General features: G+C 41.5%; 1 protein-coding gene across 1 annotated transcript in view; it reads left to right on the top strand.

The window, feature by feature from the left end:
- LOC127639169 (thyrotropin-releasing hormone-degrading ectoenzyme-like) overlaps positions 1-25,420 on the top strand; it is a 156,628-nt gene that overhangs the window by 127,915 nt on the left and 3,293 nt on the right. Inside the window, exons 15-19 of the mRNA XM_052121047.1 lie at positions 2,195-2,292; positions 2,500-2,607; positions 14,544-14,711; positions 18,671-18,811; positions 19,074-19,155. Of these exons, the coding sequence (XP_051977007.1) occupies positions 2,195-2,292; positions 2,500-2,607; positions 14,544-14,711; positions 18,671-18,811; positions 19,074-19,155 (597 nt within the window). The remainder of the gene's footprint in view (positions 1-2,194; positions 2,293-2,499; positions 2,608-14,543; positions 14,712-18,670; positions 18,812-19,073; positions 19,156-25,420) is intronic.

Below are 25,420 nucleotides of genomic sequence, written 5' to 3'. Positions count from 1 at the left end.
TCAGTACAGGGCATATTAGTACCCACAGTGGGTCTGGCTGCGAACTCCTCCACCAGCCACAGGGCAAGGGAAGAAGGCATCCAGGGTTCATGGTTTCGTGAAATTGCATGGCAGAGAAGCACACGTCTTTGCCTCCTGGATGGGAAAGGCGCTGTACACAAGTAGTACACCCAGCGAGCTGTCCCGTAACCTTACCTGTTTGTACCTGAAAATGCATGGGACGAAACTGGCTCAACCCAGAGTCCAAAAAATCTCAATGGTATTGTGTGTTGCCCAGCCCGCTGCCCTGCATATGTCTGCTAGAGAGGTGCCCTGGCCAGTGCCCACAAGGATGCCAGACTCCTCGTAGAGTGTGCTCGTATTCCCAAAGGGGTGGGCACAGCCTGGCTGGAATGCCAGCACGATGGCATTCATGATCCAGTGGGCAAGCCTCTGTTTTGAGACAGCGTTCCCTTTCCGCTGTCCATCTAAGCAGACAAAGAGCTGCTTGGTCCAAATAGGTGCGCAAAGCAGGAGGAGGGCTTTTTGACCATCTGTGAGTGGCGCCCGGAACTCAGGAATCAATTATCTAGCCACGAGGGCTCATGAGAGGGTGGAGGGTTCCAGTTCAACCTGACACTTGCGACAGCCTGGGGAAGCATGACGATCAGCTCTGTGTCGGCCTCAGACTCATGACTGGGTAGGCAGACCCGAAGGTGGCATCCCAGTCTCATCCTTGAGGGCTCATTCTGCTCGCGGGCTCCGAAAGAGACGTTAAGCTAGCCGTGAAGCGAGCTGGTCTCATCTCGGAGCTCGATGGGGGCAAATGAGCGTGCTGAGGAACGGGAGGTCCACAGGGGTTTACCCAGCGAGACCACTGCCATTGAAATCCACAAATCGCCTCCAGCGCCTGCCGAGCCAGCCTCATACCCGTAGGTAGAAGGTGGGTGGCTGGAGCGGCTTTCCCGCGGAAGAAGCCCTCTTTTGTCATGAATTTATACTCTCTTAGCACTGTCGAAGTGCCCAGGAGAGTACGCTGCACTGATCATGCAGAAGCAGAGAAAGCCACTGGAATGCGCTGTATATCCAGCAGCATACATACACTCTTCTTTGTTTAGAGGTGAATGGACCGGCAGTGGGATTCAGATCGCTGACACACAACCGCTCTGCTCGGCTCAGCTCGGCATTCCAGCTCCTTTTATATGCATGCAAGTTCCACTCTCCAATTCTCATTAGCCTTTTCTCAAAGATTGGCGTTTGGGGCTCCCAAGAGCGACTCCTAGTGTCACTACATTGACGCAACGTTGATTGTGTGACAGAAGGGGAACTAGTCTGCTTTCTCATCAGTTCAATTTTTCTTTTAAAAACTAGTCTGATTTCTCAATTTCTGTTTAGTAAGTTCATATTCATTCATCTTCTAGTCATGTAGAGTATAACACACACACCATGAATTCAGATGAGTCATACTAGCTCCTCTCTAATGGACTTTTTTTTATGTCAGGGGTGCATGGCTGATGACTCCAATAGCATCTTCTCTCTATCTCTCTCATTGTTATGTGTTTACCATGTCACAATTAGTGGATACTTATACTTTAATGCAAGATAGGAAACATCTGCACCTCATTAGTGAGGCGCCCTTAAAGGATGTGAGAAGGTGTCTCAGTCCAAGCCTAGTGTGTATGATTATGCATGTGTGACCAGCATTGTGTAGATCTGTTCACACACAAATGGCATCACTAATCGTCTAGCTGTGGTTAATCTACTGGTAAAACAGCAACGCATCACTCAATGGCTGTAGTAATAGCTTGATAAACACTCAACTTACCTTCCGTACCACCCAGTTGGATGTGGACTACAACATAATCGGTGTGTGTTTATGTGCTTGTAAGTGTGAGTGTTATGATAATTGTATTTGCAACCTAGCAGGTCTAATTATAAACATTCATTTGTGTCAGTAAGAGAGCATGAAGTAGAGAAGTCACGTTAAATAAGCCATGTCATAACCTATTGTGGTGTTCCCCCTGCACACAAATACACAATACATTCCCCTATCCCAGCTTTATATGCAGAGACATCTAAAAGTAAGCCATTTCTATGTGGGAATTTCTGAACTAACTGTTTTTACAGGGTGCAGTTTTATATAAAATAATAAAAATAGTTTTTTTGAGTGTTTTGTTTTATCTTTGTTTAATCTTTGTTTCTTCTCCTTCATCAGGACTATGTACTAAAACAGGTGTCACCAAAGTATCACAAGATGGGCTGGCCAACCACTTCCTCTGACGGCTCCTTCATGCAGGCTGCTTATCAGATTGAGTGAGTCTATCTTTAATGCCATGTCTATCTTGAATTATATATTACTTTTATAATGTTATAACTTATATGTGTCCTAACTGAGGACACTGAATTGCAAAGTGTAAGTCAGATATTTTCCACCTCCAGAGATACAAATGACCCCAGTAGACCTGTGTTTAATTTTTCATTCCTCCTGCTTGAATTCCTCCTGAAATGTTTCATCTTTAGAGAGCTGCAGAGAGAGGTGATCATGTTGGCCTGTAGTTTTGGAAACAAACACTGTCACCGTCAAGCTGTGTCTCTCATTTCAGATTGGATTTCCAGCAACAAGAACAGGTGAGGATGTTTACAGATTTTACAATTTCTTTAAGAGTTATGGAGTTATTTAAGATTTATAAGCTCACTCACTGAATCGCTGAGTTGTGAGCTTTCATTCTGAATCAGATGTGATTAGAACATTTTGGGCACTATAAAATTATATATAGGCATTAAATAAACAACACTAATTTATTTTGAGTAACTCAGTCAGCGATTTACTGCCCTTCTGCAAAAATACAATCCTGCATAAAGCACTGATGTCGCATCAATATGGCTTTTGCTCAGTCTAATGAAATGTTCATGAAAAAGTAAAATATATCCATCACTGTGACAGCATACTGAAAGCCAACAGAACTGATTGCCATAGTGTGTTATACCTTTGATTTGGTCAAACACGCATTACTTTTGTACTGAGAGATGAGTGTGTGTGTGTGTGTGGGGGGGGTGGGGAGCTTTGATTTCTGATCTCTGATCAATATGTCAAGCACATCAGCCCTTTCAACAATCATGCATAAGCAGCTATATCCAATGGGTCCATGGCAACATATTGGTTCATCAATCCCCCCATCAGTAATGTCCACATTAATGACAGTAATTTAATGTCAAACACACCACACTACGCCAGCAGCAGGACTAATGACAGTAATGCAGAATAAACACTATAACAGCACAAATGTGGCCATGTGTTTGTGTATTTAAAGCTTTCCATCTCAACTATATTTCAAATAACCTTCACAGATGCAGAAATTTCAATATATATAATGTTTTATGTGAAAGGAGGTTCAGTTCTCTCTATTTCAACATCAAAACTCCTGAAGGGCTATGATGGCTCATTCAGAATCAGCAGGTCTTTATTGCATTTTGTTCGAGCAAATCAAAAGTTCAGTGACTGTAACACTTTGGCTCCTACAGGGGTTTAATGTTATTTCTTCGTGTAGGAATATTACATGCATCGCTTCACAACTCTCTTTATATGGCTGAGAGCTTGTTTCTCTCTGTTGTAGCTTTACTGTAGACTGTTACTATTTTGTGAACTGTAACCAGATTATATTACAGGCCCATTGAAATCTCTTTATGACCTTTATACCTGTGACATGCTCTGTGACTATAAATTACACTGTGCTTTTTAAATTCACTTAGTGAGCTGCTGCAGAGTCTTGCAGCTATGATCTGCCTCAAATTTTCACCTCTTTCTGACCTCAAGAAGAAATTGCTTAAAGATCTCAGATTATATCAGAACAGTGTTATCATGGACATAGGACAGAAAGTTATTTGTGAAAATGATGCACACACTCAAAGGACTAAATAATGGTCTGTGATTTCAGATGTCAGAAGACAATTTGAGAAGGATCAATGAAATGTGGTCAGTTTGAATTTAAAACCATTGAGAATTGTACAGGATTGAGATTAACTCTTTCTCAAACAAGTGAAACATTTTCTCTCCAAGAGAATAGAATTCTCAGGAAATTCTCTAGATTTAGTGTGAAACACAATGTGATCTGATGAGGTGTAAATCTGAGGTAGGGGCAATTACAGAGTGTGCTGTAGCATGTTTAATGAACTCTAGCATGTCACAAAAACACTGAAAAACTACTCTAGCAGCAAGTGGCATATTGCCACACAACAAAACAAGATTGCTCACATTATAATCAATGAAGCCGTGTACACGGCAATTGCCCAATATCAGTACACTTCCACCTAGACAGCTTAGTTGTTTGTAATTGCTGCAGTGGTGGACGAAGTACACATACCATGTACTTGAGTTAAAGTAAAGATACTCAAGGTAAAATATTACTCAAGTAAAAGTAGAAGTGCTGCCTTTAAACATTCACTTGAGTAAAAGTACAAAAGTATTTCCCTTCAAATGTATGTAAGTATCCAAGTACTATGATTTTTTATGGCCATAATGTCCTATTATAATTTGTCACAAGACTCTTGCTTAATTCAGTCTACATGAAGACTAATGTCACTCTTGGCACACCAATCTATTAATAAAATGACATTAATTAGTTAGGTGTGTGTGTGTGTGTATATATATATATATATATATATATATATATATATACACTCACCTAAAGGATTATTAGGAACACCTGTTAAATTTCTCATTAATGCAATTATCTAATCAACCAATCACATGGCAGTTGCTTCAATGCATTTAGGGGTGTGGTCCTAGTCAAGACAATCTCCTGAACTCCAAACTGAATGTCAGAATGGGAAAGAAAGGTGATTTAAGCAATTTTGAGCGTGGCATGGTTGTTGGTGCCAGGCGGGCGGTCTGAGTATTTCACAATCTGCTCAGTTACTGGGATTTTCACACACAACCATTTCTAGGGTTTACAAAGAATGGTGTGAAAAGGGAAAAACATCCAGTATGCGGCAGTCCTGTGGGCGAAAATGCCTTGTTGATGCTAGAGGTCAGAGGAGAATGGGCCGACTGATTCAAGCTGATAGAAGAGCAACTTTGCCTGAAATAACCACTCGTTACAACCGAGGTATGCAGCAAAGCATTTGTGAAGCCACAACACGCACTACCTTGAGGCGGATGGGCTACAACAGCAGAAGACCCCACCGGGTACCACTCATCTCCACTACAAATAGGAAAAAGAGGCTACAATTTGCAATAACGCACCAAAATTGGACAGTTGAAGACTGGAAAAATGTTGCCTGGTCTGATGAGTCTCGATTTCTGTTGAGACATTCAGATGGTAGAGTCAGAATTTGGTGTAAACAGAATGAGAACATGGATCCATCATGCCTTGTTACCACTGTGCAGGCTGGTGGTGGTGGTGTAATGGTGTGGGGGATGTTTTCTTGGCACACTTTAGGCCCCTTAGTGCCAATTGGGCATCGTTTAAATGCCACGGCCTACCTGAACATTGTTTCTGACCATGTCCATCCCTTTATGGCCACCATGTACCCATCCTCTGATGGCTACTTCCAGCAGGATAATGCACCATGTCACAAAGCTCGAATCATTTCAAATTGGTTTCTTGAACATGGCAATGAGTTCACTGTACTAAAATGGCCCCCACAGTCACCAGATCTCAACCCAATAGAGCATCTTTGGGATTTGGTGGAACGGGAGCTTCGTGCCCTGGATGTGCATCCCACAAATCTCCATCAACTGCAAGATGCTATCCTATCAATATGGGCCAACATTTCTAAAGAATGCTTTCAGCACCTTGTTGAATCAATGCCACGTAGAATTAAGGCAGTTCTGAAGGCGAAAGGGGTCAAACACCGTATTAGTATGGTGTTCCTAATAATCCTTTAGGTTAGTGTGTATATATATATATATATATATATATATATATATTTTTTTTTTTTTTTTTTTCTATGTTATGGGAGCAGCCAATTTCCCTCCAAATTTAAACACAAAAATGTATTAATGCAGTGTTTCTGCTACTCCCCAGAAAAAAAATGCTATTATATGCAAGTAATTTTAGTGTCAACATAATAAGCAATGTACATTATGCGTCAATATTTACTGATAATTGCTGCAATAATAGCTGCTGCTCTCTGCCCCGCTTAAAATCATTGTCAATGCAATTTGTTTGGAACTATTGAGAGCTACACGAATCACGTGACCGTGCGGCGGTGAGATCACGGTCGCAACCGTCTATGTTCGCAACTCTCATATTTAACGGCTCTGGGGTGCGTTTCCGTACAACAACGTAACTTGCTGCTCCACTACCGTAGTACGATGCACTGTTGAAGAAATCAACTTGCTAGTCACGACTGTTTCCCGAAACCGTATTGTCGCAAATTGGTTGTTCAACCACGTTGGTTAATGATGTCACACATGTGGTGGAGTAAAAACTACTTTTAATGAATCTGTTTGCGATCGAATTAATGCTAGATGTTTTGCTATAAATTACGGACATGTCATCTGAGGACTATCTCATATTTTGCTCAGTTATTTGCTTTATTTCCAGATTCAATCATAGGCTCGTTCTTACGCACTAGAGCATGTTCACACATGCACACTCTTCAAAAACGGTGCTTTAAATCTATTGACAAACTAAAAGACATAAAGGACATTTGTATGTCTTCTTATTAAAAGATACTGATTGTACTGAATGTCATCTTGCTTATTTGGCTCAAGATAATAATTTATTAAGCCCACATGTTATAATAACAAGAAACTCTGCTTCTAACCACAGGTCGAGAGCTGTCGTTCCAACCACACAACTCTGCGATGCTGTTTGCGAATGTTTGTTGGAACGATGGTTTCGGGAAACACCTACTCGTTGAACTATGATGATAATGACGGAACTTGCGACCATAGTTGGCTAAGGATGCTTTTGGGAAACGCACCCCTGGTTCGCGCTTAGTAGATGCCGCCAAGGCAAGTTCAAAACAAAGCGCACGCACTGTAGGCTACTGTGATTGGTGGCTCGTTTGACCAGTTACGTTTTTATCCACTCATATATAAAAAGGAACGACTGATTTTGAAAATGTAGTAGAGTAAAAAGTAAGATATTTCACTTTGAAATTTAGTGGAGTTAAAGTAAAAGTCTCCCCAAATGTAATACTTCAGTAAAGTACAGATATGCAAAAAAGCTACTTAAGTACAGTAACGAATTACATTTACTTCATTACTGTCCACCACTGAATTGCTGTGATATAATTTTGACATGATGTGCTGCTCACTTCTATCAGGAATACTTGCAGATATGAGTGAAATTTAAGATGACATTTATTTGATGAATGTAAAACAGAAGTGTAATGTAATGTTTCGCGGAAGCCCCGTCTAAAGGTCCAAAGAAGTTGTATTCGGAAACCGTCATATCCTGCCAGAGATATGAGGCAGGGGCGATGAGCCAACTCCCATTCAGGACGGGATTCAACTGATGGTGGTGGGGTGGTGGAGGTTGCTGTGTTCGCACACTGAAAGAGCAATGTGATTGTGAGCAGACTTATAAAGCAAATGCTTACATGTGATTGGCTAGAAGTTACCTAGTTAATGGTGCGATGCTGTACAGCTGCTAGTCTTCCTGCTAGAACTACGCAGCGCTTACATTTCCAGTGTGAACTGGGTATAAAATTCATGGATTATGTGCATATATGCTAATCAGTGTAACTCTATGACTGAGTATTCCCTTGACTCTAAAAAGTTATCCTCTGCATTTATGTAAATTAAAATGATAGATTTATGGCCCGTTTTTGACTCCATCAATTCAGTTGTAAATGTTAAATATTTCAATGATTGCAAATGTTTGTGTTATCGAGTACTCGTTTTGCATATACTCGAGTATTAAAAACACCACTTGAATATCGAAAATTTATTTTTCTTTATGCATTTGCCTGCAGTGTGCAGTGCTGAATTACACTATTTTTCCCTCTGAGTCTCTCACCAAATCCTGCAGTTACATTTAAGTGTAAAATGTGTGTCGTTGAGGTGTTGGGTAAGAGAAGGCATAATAGTGTCTGTGCTTCAAAAGCAAAGCCAATACTTTTAATATTTTGATTCTTGTTAAATTCTACTCCATTTGTATTGGGTTCTTTTTGGATTCATATAAACCAACAGATGATAATCTGCTTTTTTTGGTGGGAAGAAAATTCAAAGGAATGCTGATCAGACCAGTATGTGTGCATGTGTTAAATCTCTGAACTTCGCAAGTTCACAAAAAAATCATGCTTTAACAGAAAATAAAACTGTAATATCTATAATGTCTTAGTCATCATTGTGTAGTTTGATTAAATATGTTTGTAAATTGTGTATAAAAATAAATAATTAAATAATAATTGTATTTAGAAACCCAGTGAGCAAGCCGAAGGCAACTGTGGCAAGGATCACAAAACTCCATAAGATGTTGATTAATGGAGAAAAATAACCTTGGGAGAAACCAGACTCACTGTGGGGACCAGTTCCCCTCTGACTAACATCATGAATATAATGCCAGTATTACTTATGCATAGTGCAAGTCATGGTTAAAATTACTAAACTAAGTAAGTGTTAAGAGCCAGTATTTAATCAAAGATTTTGTATGAACTGTAAGATGAATGAATATGATGTCTTTGAAGTTCATCCTGGATTAACTGCCAAGATTCACAGAGATGCATTGTCCTTGTTAGTTGCTGATGAGGGGTTTTGTTGGCAATTAATTTATAGCCTGTGTATTCCATTATATGAGTGCAGTCCATCATTAAACCAAGGTGATACAGACAGAAATCAGTGAGGTGCATCACAGTTCAACCGGCCAGTCATTTCAGTGAGGTCTATACTGAGTCCAAGGTTCAGGCAGTGGCGTATGATATATCCCATGTCTTATGGTTGGAGTTGGCATCAGTCCATCCTCTGAAGTTCATCATAATAGACTGAAGTGACACGCAGAGTGCATTTAAAAAAAATGCAAATTTTCAATACCCATTCTATGAATAGAATTTATCTGAGATCTGTAAAAGATTTAACCACTTGATGGCATTGGTATTATATTTGCAGTAGAACATGCGTAATTTGTCTTGTTTTCTGATTTAATGGCACTAAGGCACTAAAGCACTAACACGCTATATACTGTACTATTATGCGCTGCTTACACTGTTAATTTAGATTCACTGATGCTATATCAAAGATGGGTGTAAAAGAGTAATGATGGTCAGATGTGTGTCTGGCCATCAGACAAAAGAATGATGATAGGAACATCTCACTTTGGGTAGATGTGTGAATGCCTTTGGCTGCACATGGAACATGAGTGAATGGGCACTTTAGTGTGTTTGAGTAGATTTCAGTACTTTTGAAGACTAATTAAACAATATTGCAGACATGTTTTTTTTTAAATTCTATATGAGTGATCGTACAGATATAGGTTAATTTGCACAAGCTTGCTAATAACTCTGCACACAGGTGTGTTCATGTTGACTTAACTGACTAAGTAGGAATTATGCTGCCTTCATATGCTATAGGAATTTTCCTACTTCCCACTTCCGTAGTGTTAATTACGAGTATGTCGTGTTCACATGCTTTGTTGTCGGAAAGAACAGGAAACATGGATGACAGGTTCATTCATTCATATTTCTTGAAAAACTTTTGTTTTGACACCATAATACATATCACTCAGTTAGCTTGCTGACGATAATGGAATTTTGGTCAAATACAATCCATTTGCATGGTGTAAAAATGTACAACATGCATAGAATGTTTAAAGATATAAAGTACACAAATGAATATGACCAAAACAGCAAGCACTAACAATAAGCTGTTTTCAGAAAAATTCACAAAATCTGTCATTCACTACAGAAACTGTACTCTCCTCCACCATGTTGAAAGTTTAGGACTCCTCCCAAATGGGCTACTAGGGTATCATCTAGAATTCTGAGTTTCCCACTTGAACTTCTGACATTGCTGGGTCATTCATGTGCTCGGAACTCAAAACTATGATTTTTCCAAGTCCACTTGAAGGGCACAGTAGCTGTCAGCCTCAATGTAGGTGGAGCTCTAGGTCACACCTGATGATGACATGGACCATATTTAGCAGCAAGTTATACGTTCCCTGTCAAAAAGCTACACTTTGATGCTGCGCTGAATTAGCGCTTTGGGAACAACTTGAGGTGTGACCAGCTTTGAATATTGAATGAAATTGACCAGAATTTATAGCCTCTACTGGTGACATCGTTGGATGCACCTGTAGCAGGGCTATAAATGGATGCTTCACAGGTGCATCATCAGATCTTTTGTCTTCAGATCACTCTGTGTGTGTGTGTGTGTGTGTGTGTGTGTGTGTGTGTGTGTGTGTGTGTGTGTGTGGTGCTTCATGAGCCTTCATGAGCCATAAGAGACCCCCAAATGCTCCAAGTTGGAGGACAGATTTCTGTCTGGTGGCCAAGGGAAGGGAACGCCTCATCAAAACCTTCCTTTCTTTGATGACATCCATGACAAGCTCTCTCGTTCATGGAGGAAACCTTATACTTCCCGTGTCTTCGTGACCTCGACGTCGATATATTCGACTTTCGTGGGTACTGAGGCACGGGGGTATTCGGTGATGCCGCCGGTTGAAGAGACACTTGCGGGTTATCTCTCGCCTGGCTCGGCATCATCGTTAAAAAAGACCCACTCTCCCCACAAAGCCGTGCAGGACCACCTCCACACTTGTGGGGAAGGCTTATCAGGCAGCAGGTCAGGCTGGTGCTGCCCTGCACACTATGGCAGGCGTACCAGGCTGATCTGCTGAAGGACCTGAGTGCGGGCACCACGGTCGACGAGGAGGCTTTCTCCGAGCTTCGTCAAGCCACAGATCTGTCTCCGCGCGACCAAGCGCACAGGCCGCACGGGCCAGCACGGAGTTGACCACTTTAGTCAGCACGGAGAGACGCTTATGGCTCAACCTGTCGGGCATCTGAGACAAGGACAAAGTTTTCCTTCTCGATGCCCCGGTTTCGCTTTCTGGCTTATTTGGTGACGCTATGAATGTAGTTATCACCAGGTTCCAGGAGGCGAATAATCACGAGGAAGCCTTTGGGCAAGTCCTTCCTCGCCGTACTCGGGGTGAGGGGCCATCGGCCACTTCTAGAAGGGAGGCTCAAAAACAAAGTGTAGCGAGTCATGCTCCCCCTCGTAGAGACTGGAGACCGGCTCGTCACCCTCAGCAGCCCCCAAAGCAAGACCTCAGGGCAGTCATTTCTAAGAGGAAAAAAACCCTAGGAGTAGCCCCCCTAGGGACGGGGGCGCGTGTATCATCCACTTCGACCCTCCCGATACCCCCACGAAACCTCTCCATTCCCACCGCCTTTGGTGTTTCGGGAGTTAGAGGCTTCCAGCGAAATGTTGGGTGTACCGTTGCTTCCTGCCTTAGTCCAGGACACGGAACATTCGACATCCCCTCAACAGGAAGTGTCAAAATGAATACCCATCTCAGAGAACCTGGCAGCGTGGAAACTTCTGCCAGGTATTTCTATGTGGAAAAGAACAGTAGAAAAAGGCTACAGAATTCAATTTGTTTGCCGCCCTCTGCGTTTCAACGTCGTGATTTCCACTACCGTGAAACCGGTGCAAGCATGTCTACTGTGAAAAGAACTGCAAAATCTATTGGTCAAAGGGGCCATAGAACATGTTCCCCTTCCAGAGAAAATGTCAGGTTATTACAGCAGATACTTACTGGTTCCCAAGAAGGGTGGGGGGTTGCGTCCGATCTTAGATCTTCGAGGCTTGAATCGCTCAGTCAGGGCGTTCAAGTTCAAGATGCTAACTATCAAGACGGTCGTGTCCCAAATCCAACATCACGATTGGTTAGTCACGATCGATCTCATGGACGCATACTTTCATATAGAAATTCTGCCACAGCACAGGAAGTACCTGAGGTTCGCTTTTGGGGGCGAAGCCTTCCAATATTGGGTTCTTCCATTCGGCCTAGACCTATCACACCGCACATTCACGAAATGCATGGATGCAGCACTGGCTCCTTTGCAACTCCGGGGCATCTGCATTCTGAATTACATAGACGACTGGCTGATACTAGCACAATCTCAAGAACTGGCAGTTCAGCACAGGGATAACGTCTTAGCTCATCTGGTTTCTTTGGGTCTGAGACTCAAGGTCAAAAAGAGCGTTCTCTCTCCCACTCAGGGAATTACCTATCTGGGCGTTGTATGGAATTTGATCACGATGTGGGCACAATTGTCTCCCGCTCGAATCGTGTCCATTCAGAACACCCTGATCAAAGTCAGGCTAGGCCAAGGTTGCACTGTTCGTCAGAATCAACGATTACTAGGTCTCATGGCATCTGCGTCCTCGGTGATCCCTTTGGGCCTTCTGCACATGAGACTGTTTCAGTTGTGGCTAAAAGCCAGGGGAATTCATCCAAGGGCCAGTCCCCTAAGGCTAATAAGGGTTACGCGCCACAAACTTCTTTCCCTTTCTATGTGGTTCAGATGCCGGTTCCTTACTTTGGGTCCCATTCTAGGTACGTCTTGCCGTTGCAGGTTGCTAATGACAGACACCTCCCTGACGGGCTGGGGAGCGGTCTTAAGTGATCGTCCAGCTCAAGGGGAATGGGAAGGTCATCAGCTCGATTGGCACATCAATTGCCTCGAGTTGATGGCTGTATTTCTGGCCCTGAAATACTTCCTCCAGCATTTGAGAGGCTGCCATGTCCTGGTGCGAGTGGACAACACAGCAGCAGTCTCTTACATAAATCATCAAGGAGGTCTATGTTCATGCCAGCTGAACACTCTGACATGTCAGATTCTCCTTTGGGCCCAGGGCAAACTCCTGTCAGTCAGGGCAGTTTATATCCCTGGATGCCTGAATGTGGGAGCAGATTTACTGTCCAGACATAAAATGCAGACAGGGGAGTGGAAACTCCACCCTGAGGTAGTGGAACAAATCTGGGTGAGATTTTACAGGGCAGAAGTGGACTTCTTTGCCTCTCAACAGACAGCGCAATGTCCCCTCTACTTCTCTCTGAGTCACCCAGCCCTCCTGGGTCTGGACACGATGGTCCTGTATGCGTTTCCCCAGGTTTCTCTGCTCCCGGGAGTCTTGGCCAGAGTTCGCCAGCAAGGGTCCTGCCTCTTACTGATAGCGCCACCCTGGCCGAACAGGGTATGCTTCTCAGAGATGATGTCTCTCCTCGATGGCTCGCCTTGGGCGATTCCGGACAGGAGGGACCTTCTGTCTCAGGCACAGGGGACAATATTTCATCCCCAGCCCAAGCTGTGGAACCTTCATGTTTGGCCCCTGAAGGTTACCAACTGAGGGACAGTGGGCTTTCGCATGAAGTTATCGAGACCATTCTAAGTGCTAGGGCTCCCTCTACTAGAAGAATTTATGCAAATAAATGGGGTGTCTTTGAAAGATGGTGCAGTGCACATAATGCAGATCCAGTTAACTGCCAGATTGCTTCAGATCTGGACTTTCTAGAGGAAAAATTGTCAGCAGGCACATGCTGGGGATCTACAGGCTCTGTCTGTCTTGCCAGCCTGCTTCGATTTTTTTGCCCCAGGAATGGCTAAAGCAATTTTGCACCCTCATCCTTTCTCGACTGTGCATCTGGTCACACTCGAAGCCTTCTGTTCCCCGCCATTTACAACGCCGGAGCAGGAAAAACTTCACAGACTTTGTCCAGTCTGTGCCCTTCAGACTTATGTCCACCACACTAGCCAGTGGCGTAAGTCAGGGCAACTATTAGTTTGTCATGGGGTCCACAACAGGGGTCGGCCGCCACCAAGCAGACTGTCGCATTGGGTAAGGGACACTATTGCCTTGGCCTACGAGGCACGGTCAAGCTTCGCCAGTAGGTATCAGGGCTCACTCTACCAGAGGGGTCACCTCCTCTAAAGCTGTGGCTAGAGGTGTCCCTCTGCAGCATGTTTGTGATGTGGCAGGCTGGTCCTCTCCACACACATTCATAAGATTTTATAGTTTGGATGCCACTCCGGGCTCTTATGTCCTTGAGTCAACATCACAAGCTCATATCTGAGACTTGTGAGCACACTACACAACCGTGAGGGGTCCGGACATCCACAGTGCGGTGGCGTGGGTATTCTCTTTCCCAAAGCGCTAAGTCAGTCAACACTGTAACCCCTGTTCCCTGATAAAAGTGGAACGAGATGTTGCACTTCATTGCCGCACTGGGATGCCCCAGGACTGCTCTTCAGACAAAATACCTGACGATGCACCTGTGACGCATCTATTTATAGCCCTGCTACAGGTGCATCCTATGATGTCACCAGCAGAGACTATAAATTCTGGTCAATTTCATTGATGTGTTGAACACATATTCACAGCTGGTCACACCTAAAGTTGTTCCCAAAGCGCTAAGTCAGTGCAGCATCTCGTTCCGCTTTTATCAGGGAACAGGGGTTACAGTTAAGTAACCCAAAACATTTTCCTGAATGTTCACCATGGCGAGCTAAAATGGTTAAATTAAAATTATGTCACACTCGTTCGTTTTTCATTTTCGTTGGAAGTGTGCAGGGGCCCGAAAAGTTACTGTCAATGTTCTGTCCTCCAGGATTCCCCCCAACGTGCGGGATATTGTGTACTGCACAGGCGTTTCTCTGATGGATGAAGATGTCTGGGAGTTTATCTGGATGAAGTTCCACTCCTCCACTGCTGTCTCTGAGAAGAAAATTCTTCTGGAGGCCTTGACCTGTAGTGACAACATCTTCCTGCTCAACAGGTCAGTTAACACTCTTGCACCTTGAAAAGTCACAAACAATGTCACTCACAGTAGTAGAGCCCCACTCACTCCTCTGATGGGCCAGCAAAGGCAATGGCTGCTGTAGAAGCTTTTCATGGTGCCCTGAATCCTCTCAAACTTAATAGCAGGATGAGAATGGTGATTTATAATGGAGAATTATAACAGTGTTGGGAAGAAATATGCAAGTGCATGTTATGGCATCATAAATGGGTATCACTATATGTAGGAATGACTTTAATGTAAAGTGTTTGTAAACCAAGGCACAGTGCACTATATATATATAAAAATATATATATGCACATTGTATAGTATATTTCACAGCAGGCACATTTATAGGCTTTCATCATTACTGTTGAATCTGGGGCCCATCAAGTATACAATCTATTGTACTATGATGTTGTAGGGGGGTTTAAAATATTTTTTTATTATTCATTTTGCAAAAACAGCACAAAAGCATTCATTTCTGTTGATTTTTGGAGCATCATTTCAACATTTTCTTTAGTAGCCTATATATATATATATATATTGTGTAGCATTAATGGATGGACAAAAAACATATTGTCACCTTTTCACAATACACAGCACAAAATTAAGTTTATCAAAGTTACCTTTCTCAAAAGCCTGCTGTGACAGTATCATGGTACAGTGATGATATAATATGGTAAAACCTTGGTATTTTTATTATATACAGCAGGCCTATATCGTGGTATTTTTATGGAAGACTACTCCAAAGAACATGGTATTGGTTTGGTTTTGGTACTTTTAAGTGCTTTCATATAATGTAAGGATTTTGATACACTTTTATTTAGAAAGTATCTTTACCTGCAGTAGACAATCGTTCACAGGCTGCACTCGCACATGCTCTTCATCCCTGGCAAATGACTGAATGCAGCTGCAGGTTTTGTTTCAATTAATTGTAAGTAAATATTCACTTTATTCAGCATTGTTTTTGTTCTCTGTCTTCTAAAGCATCCCGTTACTGCATGACAAAGCTCTTCAAACGATTCAGCCTGCATGTTGGACAAGTTCATTGAGAAGAACTGACTCAAAAGACTGATTCATTCATGCATCAGGCATCACTTCGATTCATGAGCCCCGCTGAGTTTATGGCCATGTTCACTATGGCATACTATCCATACTAATCTCACTGTTTTTTTTTTTTTTATTGCAGTACAGTAGAGTAGTATGGTAATTAAGGCATTTAGTACACGGTCCATTTGTTCCATGGGGAGCACCACAACACCTCATCGGAGGCACACAGGGCACATTTAGTTTGACACATACTTACTGGCTCGATAGATCAGCGCCCCCGAAGTGATGCCAACCTAGGCGCTTCCCTGTGTCGCCTAATGGGTTGACTGGCCCTGAATCAGATCAACTGTTTACATGGCAAAAATACTCTTTTCAAATGGATTAGAAAAGGTTTAGACCACTCCTTACAATCCGAATGAAATGAAATCCGGATGTGGCCAATTTAATCCAATTGGCATGGTTGCATGAGATACATGGTTTTATTCGGATTGAGCTTCTTGTCTGATCACAAACGGATTACAAGTGTCCATGTACATGCAGCTACTATCTTCAGAAAAGAGGCTCAACAGCACTGTCATGATTCATTTAGAGGTTGAAAGGTGGAGATCTCTGAGATTTTCTTAAACCTATATTAGGTCTACTAATTTCAGTATAATGTTTGACTGTCAGTGCAGTAATCCTGCCTGTAATTTAAATGATACTGATGTCCGTTGTTCAGATCTCTGCAGGACTCCAAAGACTGAGGATATTACATTTTTCATTTTTGCGTTCAGACGTCTACATTTTCTCAAGTGTCAGATGCATTAAATTGATCAAAAATAGTGCAAAACTCATTAACAGCAAATTATTATAATGGGTTGAAATAGTTGAATTAAGTCCCTTGCACACTTTTGGCCTCTAGCAGGTAAGGCTTTTCAGACAGATAAACAGCAGCAAGGGGCAGGGAAGTACAGTACAGCACCGTGAGCGAGTATTACCAGCTAGGACAGTTTATTTTAAACATTGCCTACCTTAAAAACAAGTGAAGTTTGATCAGTGGTTAAACGTGTTCAGACGTGTTCCCTCGTACCTGAATGAATGGCTCCTTTCCAGAATAAAATGAAATATGCAGAAAATCACAGTATTACAGTTCTTGTGAAGTGACAGGGCAGAAAATCTCGAAGAAGCTAGAGTGGAGAGGACACACTGTGCTCAATGATGTGCCCTGTGGGCTTCCGTCGTGACACACACAGCGCATTTTAGTTTATAAATTGATTTAGTGCTTATAACTTGCAGATTTCTTGTTCCCAATAGACTTCCCAAAATTTCAGAAATATTTGTATTTATTGTTTTTGAACTTTGTAATTGTGGTGAAAAATAACTGTAGTGAAGTTGAATACTCAACTCAAGTAAAAGTACTATTATTTATTTATACTCAAGTACTGTAACGAGAGTAGTTTGTATTTGTTACAGCGTTTCATGTAGTAAGCTCTGTTTGTGTACAGCACATTTAACGTTAATGTAGTAGACCAACATTGTATTCCATGCATATAGAAAATGTCAATACTGTAAAAACTGAAATTAGAAATAATGTTGTTCGTAGTATAATAGTGTGGTATTCCAAACATAGCCAGGGGATGTCATGATTGTCAGTACTTTTAGGGGTTTTAAACAGACATGTGGACATTTTCATACTGCCACAAATATTTCTCCTAGAATTCTATAACATGAGTCAGATGACAGAACTACAAACTCAATCAGAATTGCAAACTATATTTCAAGTGTGAACATGCAAAAAAAAGATTTAAGAATCATCACAGCAAAATAAAACTGTTCTGCAGAGCTTGTTCCCACTTGTCCACAGAGGAACCAGAAGATGCCACATTTTTGAGCTGTGAAACTGCGGTCTGCACACAGATGTGTGTTTTGTCACCGTGGCAATAATCTCCAGTGTGTTCGTGAAAAGATGGTACAAGTGACTCAAAGAACAACAGCTCTAGAGTTCAAACCAGAACAGCAGTTGAATAAAATGACCCAAACCACCGTGAAGTGATTCACCTCTCATGTAATTGCAAACTGAAAACTTGATCACTGTGACGGTGTCTTTATGTGTAACCATTCATTTGTCTACTTCTGCCCTTTTTTGTCTACTTGACATTTTTGCTCCAAATTGAAGTGAATGGGTCTGTCCGTGTTTGATTTGGGCTTCTCAGTTGAATAACTTTTTGAAAATGCTGCCCACACTATTGAAAACACATTTTGAATAATTGTGTATCACTTTGCCTGTCAGTGGCAGAAAATGGCAAAGAAAATTTTTATTTTATGCATTTTCATCTCAGATTTGCTCAAGTTTAAAACTGGTGCAAAATGATCTGAGAAAATGATTGAAATAGCATAATTAAAACAGACATGAAAAGATTCATATGTGTTGAATAGAAGACATTAATCTATTTTGTATATCAGTCCCAAATCTTCCTTTTGAGTTTATACCATTGTTAAAATCTTCACTAGTTGAAACATGTACCAAAGGTGTTCATTCATTTTCTATAACTGCATGACTATGAAGTAGTTCCAGATTTATGGACCATATTTTTTCCCAAATTGTTACAAATTAAGTTGTCTCCTCCTCGTCATCATTACCAATTCTTTTTAGCAATTCATTTGTCCATCATAAATTATTCTTGATTTATATCCAGGACTTAACATTATATGTGCCCTCAGATTGTTTTTGTTTAAAATATGTTTTGGCTACTTTAATAATGCCTTCAGCTACCAACAAGATTGTATTTATTACATACTGTATAACATATTTTACCATGTTTAAATTGATATCACAAATTTTCCTTCAATGTCAAACAGAAAATGTGGGAACAGTCTTCATATTCTGTGCGTCTGTTCATATCTCCTCTTTGTTTTGTTGTTCACAGACTCCTGAACCTGTCCCTGACCTCTGACCTGGTACCAGATCAAGACGTGATTGATGTCATCATACATGTGGGCCGCAATCCGCTCGGAAGACATTTAGCATGGAGGAATTTCAGAGAGAAATGGGAAATATTGAATTCCTGGTAAATCTAGCAGATAGAGCCCCTTCATTTATCTCCCTGTTTATCTATGACTTTAACCTTCAATCCCTCATATGAATTTCAATTTGCTTTCACACTGTCATTAGTTATTCATTGGTGAATCTGATATTCTTGTTTGTGTTTGGAGAGGCAGAGAGCATTATAGAGAGAAATATTTATTGGTGTATGTTTGCTGGGCTCATTAGAATGATGTGGTGTGATATATAAACAAAAGTGTTTTAATAACTGTGTCTCTCGTTCACAGGTATGGTGAAGCTTTATTTATGAACTCTAAATTAATCAGTGGTGTGACTGAGTTTCTCAACACTGAGGCCGAGTTGAATGAGGTGAGTCTGAGCTTACACACACTCTGAGACAACCTGCAATCCAAATCAATCAAACTAAATTGATAAACAATTGATGACTATCAGGGGTGGAAAGAGTACTGATAAATAATACTCAAGTAAAAGTGCTGTTACTTCTTAAAATTTCTTTAGTTTGAGTAGAGTAAAAGTACCTGTCCTAAAATCTACTCAAGTAAGAGTACTCATGAGTAGTGAGTATTGAGTACTGAGTTCACACAGAAAAATGTATCCTCTCATTATTTAGTCACCCATATGCCATCCCAGATGTGTATGACTTTCTTTCATCTGCAGAACACAAATTACAATTTTTAGAAGAATATCTCAGCTCTTTTGGTTCATACAATGCGGGTTTTGGACCATTGCTATTCTCCTTTCCGGGATGGCTACAGATCCCTCCCCCGCCCACCATTTGGCAAATCGGACCACTCTTCCGTTCTGCTTCTTGCCGCTTATAGACAGAAACTGAAACGAGAAGCACCCACCCTCAGAATGATCCAGTGCTGGTCGATCCAATCAGGCTGTATGCTACAAGACTGTTTTGATCACGCGGACTGGGAGATGTTCCGGTCCACCTCTAATGACGACATTGAGGTTTACGCTGATAGCGTAACGTGTTTCATCAGGAAGTGTGTAGAGGACGTTGTTCAGACCAAAACAATACGGATCTACCCCAACCAGAAACCATGGGTTAACAGAGATCTTCGCACGGCACTTAATGCGTGGACCTCCGCTTTTGATTCTGGGAATGCGGAGGGGCATAAACAAGCCAGTTATGCCCTCCGTAACTCTATCATTGCAGCCAAATACCGGTACAGGCACAAAATTGAAGGACGGTTCAACACCAACACTCTAGAAGTATGTGGCAGGGAATTAACACCATCACGGACTGCAAAGGGAATAAAAACTCTGCCGTGAACACCGCTGCCTCTCTCCCGGATGAGCTTAATACATTTTATGCTAGTTTCGAGGACAATAGTTTCGAGGACAATACTCGTGGAGAGAGCACTCGCGGCCGACGCTACAGAGGTTGGTTCACTCTCCTTCTCTGTTGCGGATGTAACCCGATCCTTCCGATGGGTGAACATCCGTAAAGCCGTGGGTCCAGATGGCATTCTGGGCCACGTCACCAGAGCTTGCACGAACCAACTGGCTGGTGTTTTTACAGACATTTTTCAACCTGTCCCTCTCCCTGTCTGTAGTCCCCACATGCTTCAAAACGTCTACCATTGTGCCTGTACAAAAGCAATCAAAAATCACTTGTTTAAATTACTGGTGTCCTGTTGCTCTGACCCCCATCATTAGCAAATGCTTTGAGAGGCTAATCAGAGATCACATCTGCTCTGTGCTGCCCAACTCACTGGACCCATTGCAGTTTGCCTACCACAACAACCACTCCACTGATGATGCCATTGTATCTACAATACACGCTGCTCTCTCCCATCTGAAAAAAAGGAACACATACTGTATGTGAGAATACTGTTTGTAGACTACAGCTCAGCCTCCAGCACCATAGTGCCCTCCAAGCTTGATGTGAAACTCCGGGCTCTGGGCTTAAACAGCTCGCTGTGTAGCTGGATCCTGGACTTCTTGTCAGGCAGATGTCAGGTGGTTAAAATGGGCAGCAACATCTCATCACTGACCCTCAACACTGGAGCCCCCCCACATGACTGTGTGGCAACACATAGCTCCAATGGCATCATTAAGTTTGCTGATGATATGACGGTGGTAGGTCTGATGACTGACAATGATGAAACAGCCTACAGAGAGCAGGTGCACACACTAACACGCTGGTGTCAGGAGCACAACCTCTCCCTCAATGTCAGTAAAACCAAGGAGCTTGTAGTGGACTTCAGAAGGAAAGACAGAGTACACAGCCCCATCACCATTAATGGAGCACCGGTGGAGAGAGTCAGCAGCTTCAAGTTCCTCTGTGTCCACATCACTGAGGAACTCACATGGTCCGTCCACACTGAGGCCATTGTGAAGAAGGCTCACCAGCGCCTCTTCTTCCTGAGACGGCTGAGGAAGTTTGGAATGAACCACCACATCCTCACACGGTTCTACCCCAGTACTGTAGGGAGCATCCTGACTGGTTGCATCACCGTCTGTTAATGTTCTAATGTTTTACTAGAGTAGAAGTGAGCTTCCCTCCCTCCAGGACATAACAGGGGGTGTGTAAAAAAAGCTCGGAGGATCATCAGAGACTCCAGCCACCTGAGTCATGGGCTGTTCTCACTGCTACCTTCCGGCAGGCGGTATCGCAGCATCAGGACCCGCACCAGCCGACTACATGACAGCTTCTTCCACCAAGCAATCAGACTTTTGAACACTTGATCTCTCATGATCAATATACATCAGCACTGCACTTTATTAATCTTATATCTCACACTGGACAGTCAAATATATTCTCCACAATATTTATTTATTTTTATTGTATGTGTATTCTATATTGTGTGTATTGTTTACTGTACATTGTATATTATTATTGTGTTGTGTAAGTATGTGTACATTTGATATGTAAATTGTGTAGATATGTTGTTTATTGTAATTGGTATATGTCTCGTCACTGTCATGACTTCTATATTGCTCGGAACTGCACACAAGACTTTCACCTACTGTTGCACTTGTGTACATGGTAGTGTGACAATAAAGTGATTTGATTTGATTTGAATGGGTGCCAAAATGTTGAAGCTCCAAAAATCACATAAGTCAGCATAAAAGTAGCCTAATCCATGTGACTCCAGTGGTTAAATCCATGACTTCAGAAGGGATATGATAGGTTGGGTGAATAACAGATCAATATTCAAGTCCTCCCTGCTCAGTCAAGCTCCACTTTAACTTTCACTTTCTTCTTCTTGTGTTTTTGGTGATTCACATTCTTCATGCATATCACCATCTACTGGGCAGGGAGAACATTTTGTAGCAAAATGGACTTAAATATTGATCTGTTTCTCACCCACACCTATCATATCCTTTCTGAAGTCATTGATTTATCCACTGGAGTCATAAGGATTCCTTTTATGTGCTTTTTGGAGCGTTAACATTTTGGCATGTATTTTATGGACCAGAGCTGAAATATTCTTCTGAAAATCTTAATTTGTGTTCTGAAGAAAGAAAGTCATACACATCTGGGATGGCATGAGGGTGAGTAAATGATGAGAGAATTTTCATTTTTGTGTGAAAATTTGTTTCTTTAAATAGCACATGGGGGGCCACATTGTCCTCTTTTTGAGATACAATGTTCCACATTGATTTAGTTCTTGTACTGTATATTTTAAGCCCAGAAATAGTTGTGTTCTTATTCTAATGCATGATCCACAATTTTCTGAAGTTTGTGACTGGTGGAATGTTCTGCTGAAATATTGCTCTGCAAAGATTGACACTTTTCTATCAGGCATTAGAAAAAACATAATAAAGTCTATACATAATTATAAATTATTTTATCATCTTTACTTTTCTGGTAATTTATTATACAAATCAACACAATCTCTAATCAGGGGTCGGTATTATAAAAAAAAAACACACACAAAAAAAACAATATTAATACAAATATTATTATTACATTTATTCTATTACATTAATTATGTTAAAGCTACTCAAGTTATTCAGCCAAAAGCAGAGAGTGGTTTTCTTGTTTCCTTGTTATTGTTGTTTGATTAATTGCCTTTATATGACATAGCCTACTAGACAGTGCTCAATTCGATTACATGTACACTTCAAGTCAAACATTTGATATGTCCAACAACATACATTCACTTTAGACCTAACTGACTGCGTTTACATTAATGCCTCATCAAGATGGCCACTGGTGGAATAATAAAGTGTATTTGATAATTTAGTCATGTAACCGCAATAGCGCACAGACATTAGCCGCCTGTCAATCAAACAGCACGCAGCTACAGACATCAGGAAATAAAAAAATCAATCTTTTACATTTTATCTAAATAACCAGTGATGCTCTTGCTATCGCGATCGATGTAGTGAACACCCCTGTTCTTGATGTAGATCATAGGCTAACTGTAGAAAATTCTCAAAAGTTTATCATCAATATTGATCAACATCAAGATTGCTTTATCGCAAAGACCTATTGATAACATTGCCTTAATCTCTCACATCAGCCCAATAATCTCAGTGATGGATTGCTAAATTACAGGCTATGTTATAGCAGAAATATAAAATTTACCTTGATATGTTTCTGCAAATTAGAGGCAGGATTAATGCTGATATCTGGCTTGAGCAAGTTAAACTCACATGACACATTCAAGCAATTTGCCTTTTTCACTGCAAAAAGCCCTTCCAGGTGCTGCTGTGATGTTCAGGTGTTGAACTGTACATGAGGCATCCATAACAGATGGCGCCAAATCTGCAGATGCCGTTCAAGTTTTTTTTATGTCTGATTTGATTGGATGGGAGTCATAAGACTCTCCTTAGCCAATCACGTTCATAGATAAACATAAAATCATGACAAGGAAGTAGTGAATACAGACAGTGGGAAAGTAGCACAGTAAAAGTACAGTTACAGCACTTAAAATTTACTTAAGTAAAAGTTAACAATTTTTAAACTACTTAACAAATTTTCCAAAGAATTGTACTTTGTTAACTACATTAATGTGAGTATTTGGAATTTGTTACTTTACACCCCTAATGACTCTTCATGAAAGAAATAATGCTTCCAAAAAACTTTGATCACATAAAGTATTAAGGTATAGAAAATAAGCAAAAATAGACTTTGCAGATTGCGAAATTGTACTGTGGACTTTTTTAGGCCGTTATTTCCTCATTGTAACTGCTTAACCTTATTACAAGAAATGGGACACATATGCACATATTTAAATTAATTCAGCTTCAGTCCCAGAGGGCTCAGACTACTGACGCTTCTCACTGCAGCACAGCAATTTCTCATACAGCTGCCTTCCTCTTCACAATTTATCATTCCCACGGAGATAACACAACCCCCCAAGTGTTTTCATAAACAGAGCATTAACATTCTGTCATTGACAATAACATCCTGATAGAGCAATTCATCTATTGCTGTGGAGCAGAACTGTACAATAATTAAAAATGTCTCGGTTGCGTATGTAACCCTGGTTCCTTGAGTAGGAAACGAGATGCTGCATTAGTGCTGATGCCATGGGAATATGCCGGTGGTCACAAGGTCTGAAGCCCTATACAGTCATGCTAATTTATTGTTAGTGGCTTTTAAGCAATGCCCAATGAGGAGTTATGTCACAGGTTCCTTATCGTCTGCTTGGCACCATCCCCTCAGATTGTCTACAAGAGGCACAAGCCTGTGAAGCAATCAGTTATTATGGCCAGCTATGCAGTATCTCGTTCCCTACTCAGGGAACCAGGGTTACACACATAACCAAGATGTTCCCTTTCATAGTTCAGTTCAACGCTGCATCAGAGCTGACACCATAGGAATAGTACACCATACCGTTACCATACCAACACCATACGACCAGTAGCCACCAACTGTATTAACCTGTATTGCAAGCATATTTTGGCTCACAAGCGGACTACACATACAAAAATTATAATTTCATCCCTGTTCCAGCAGATAAAACGCGGGAATCAGGATTTAAACCCTCATCCACATTATAAAATCTGACAAAGGTATGCAGAGAGGCCCCAATCTGCCGCCATACAAATGTCCTCCAATGAAGCAACACCAGCCAAAGCCTAAGAAGATTCCACGTTACTAGAAGATTGAGCCCAAATACTCAGATGCAAAGTCAAACTGGATTTTATGGTCAACCATATCGAATGCTGTGCTAAGTCTGATCCGAAGAAATGCATAACAGGGGGCCTGTCGGCCATTGATGCAGAAACATCCTTTGAAACATTCTCGCAGGGAAAACATGCCCCTCTTTGAACATCGCTAGGCACTGGCACAATGACTGAACGTGAGCTGGAGACAGGTGCACCTACATTCTTCATATTGAATATGGTTACAATTCTTATCTCTGTTGCCTTGGCAACAGAGCACTCTTGTCTAGTTTGACTCTCAGTCTTAAACTGTCCAAGTGGCTGAGAATGGCATATTGATGTTGGGCAGCCAGACTTTCTGTGTTGGCTAACACCAACCAATCATCAAAATTATTCAAAATGTGATTGCCCTAGAGCCTTGGATGGGCTAGAGCCATTAACATGCATTTCATGAAGTTGCTAAAGAAAGTCCAAATGGGAGGACTCAAATTTAGATAAAGATTGTAACTGTTGCTAGGCTGATAAGCATGCAGACAGT

Source organism: Xyrauchen texanus, chromosome 47 (genome assembly GCF_025860055.1).
Source record: "Xyrauchen texanus isolate HMW12.3.18 chromosome 47, RBS_HiC_50CHRs, whole genome shotgun sequence".
NCBI lineage: Eukaryota > Metazoa > Chordata > Actinopteri > Cypriniformes > Catostomidae > Xyrauchen > Xyrauchen texanus.
This window is presented reverse-complemented; position numbering and strand designations above follow the sequence as displayed.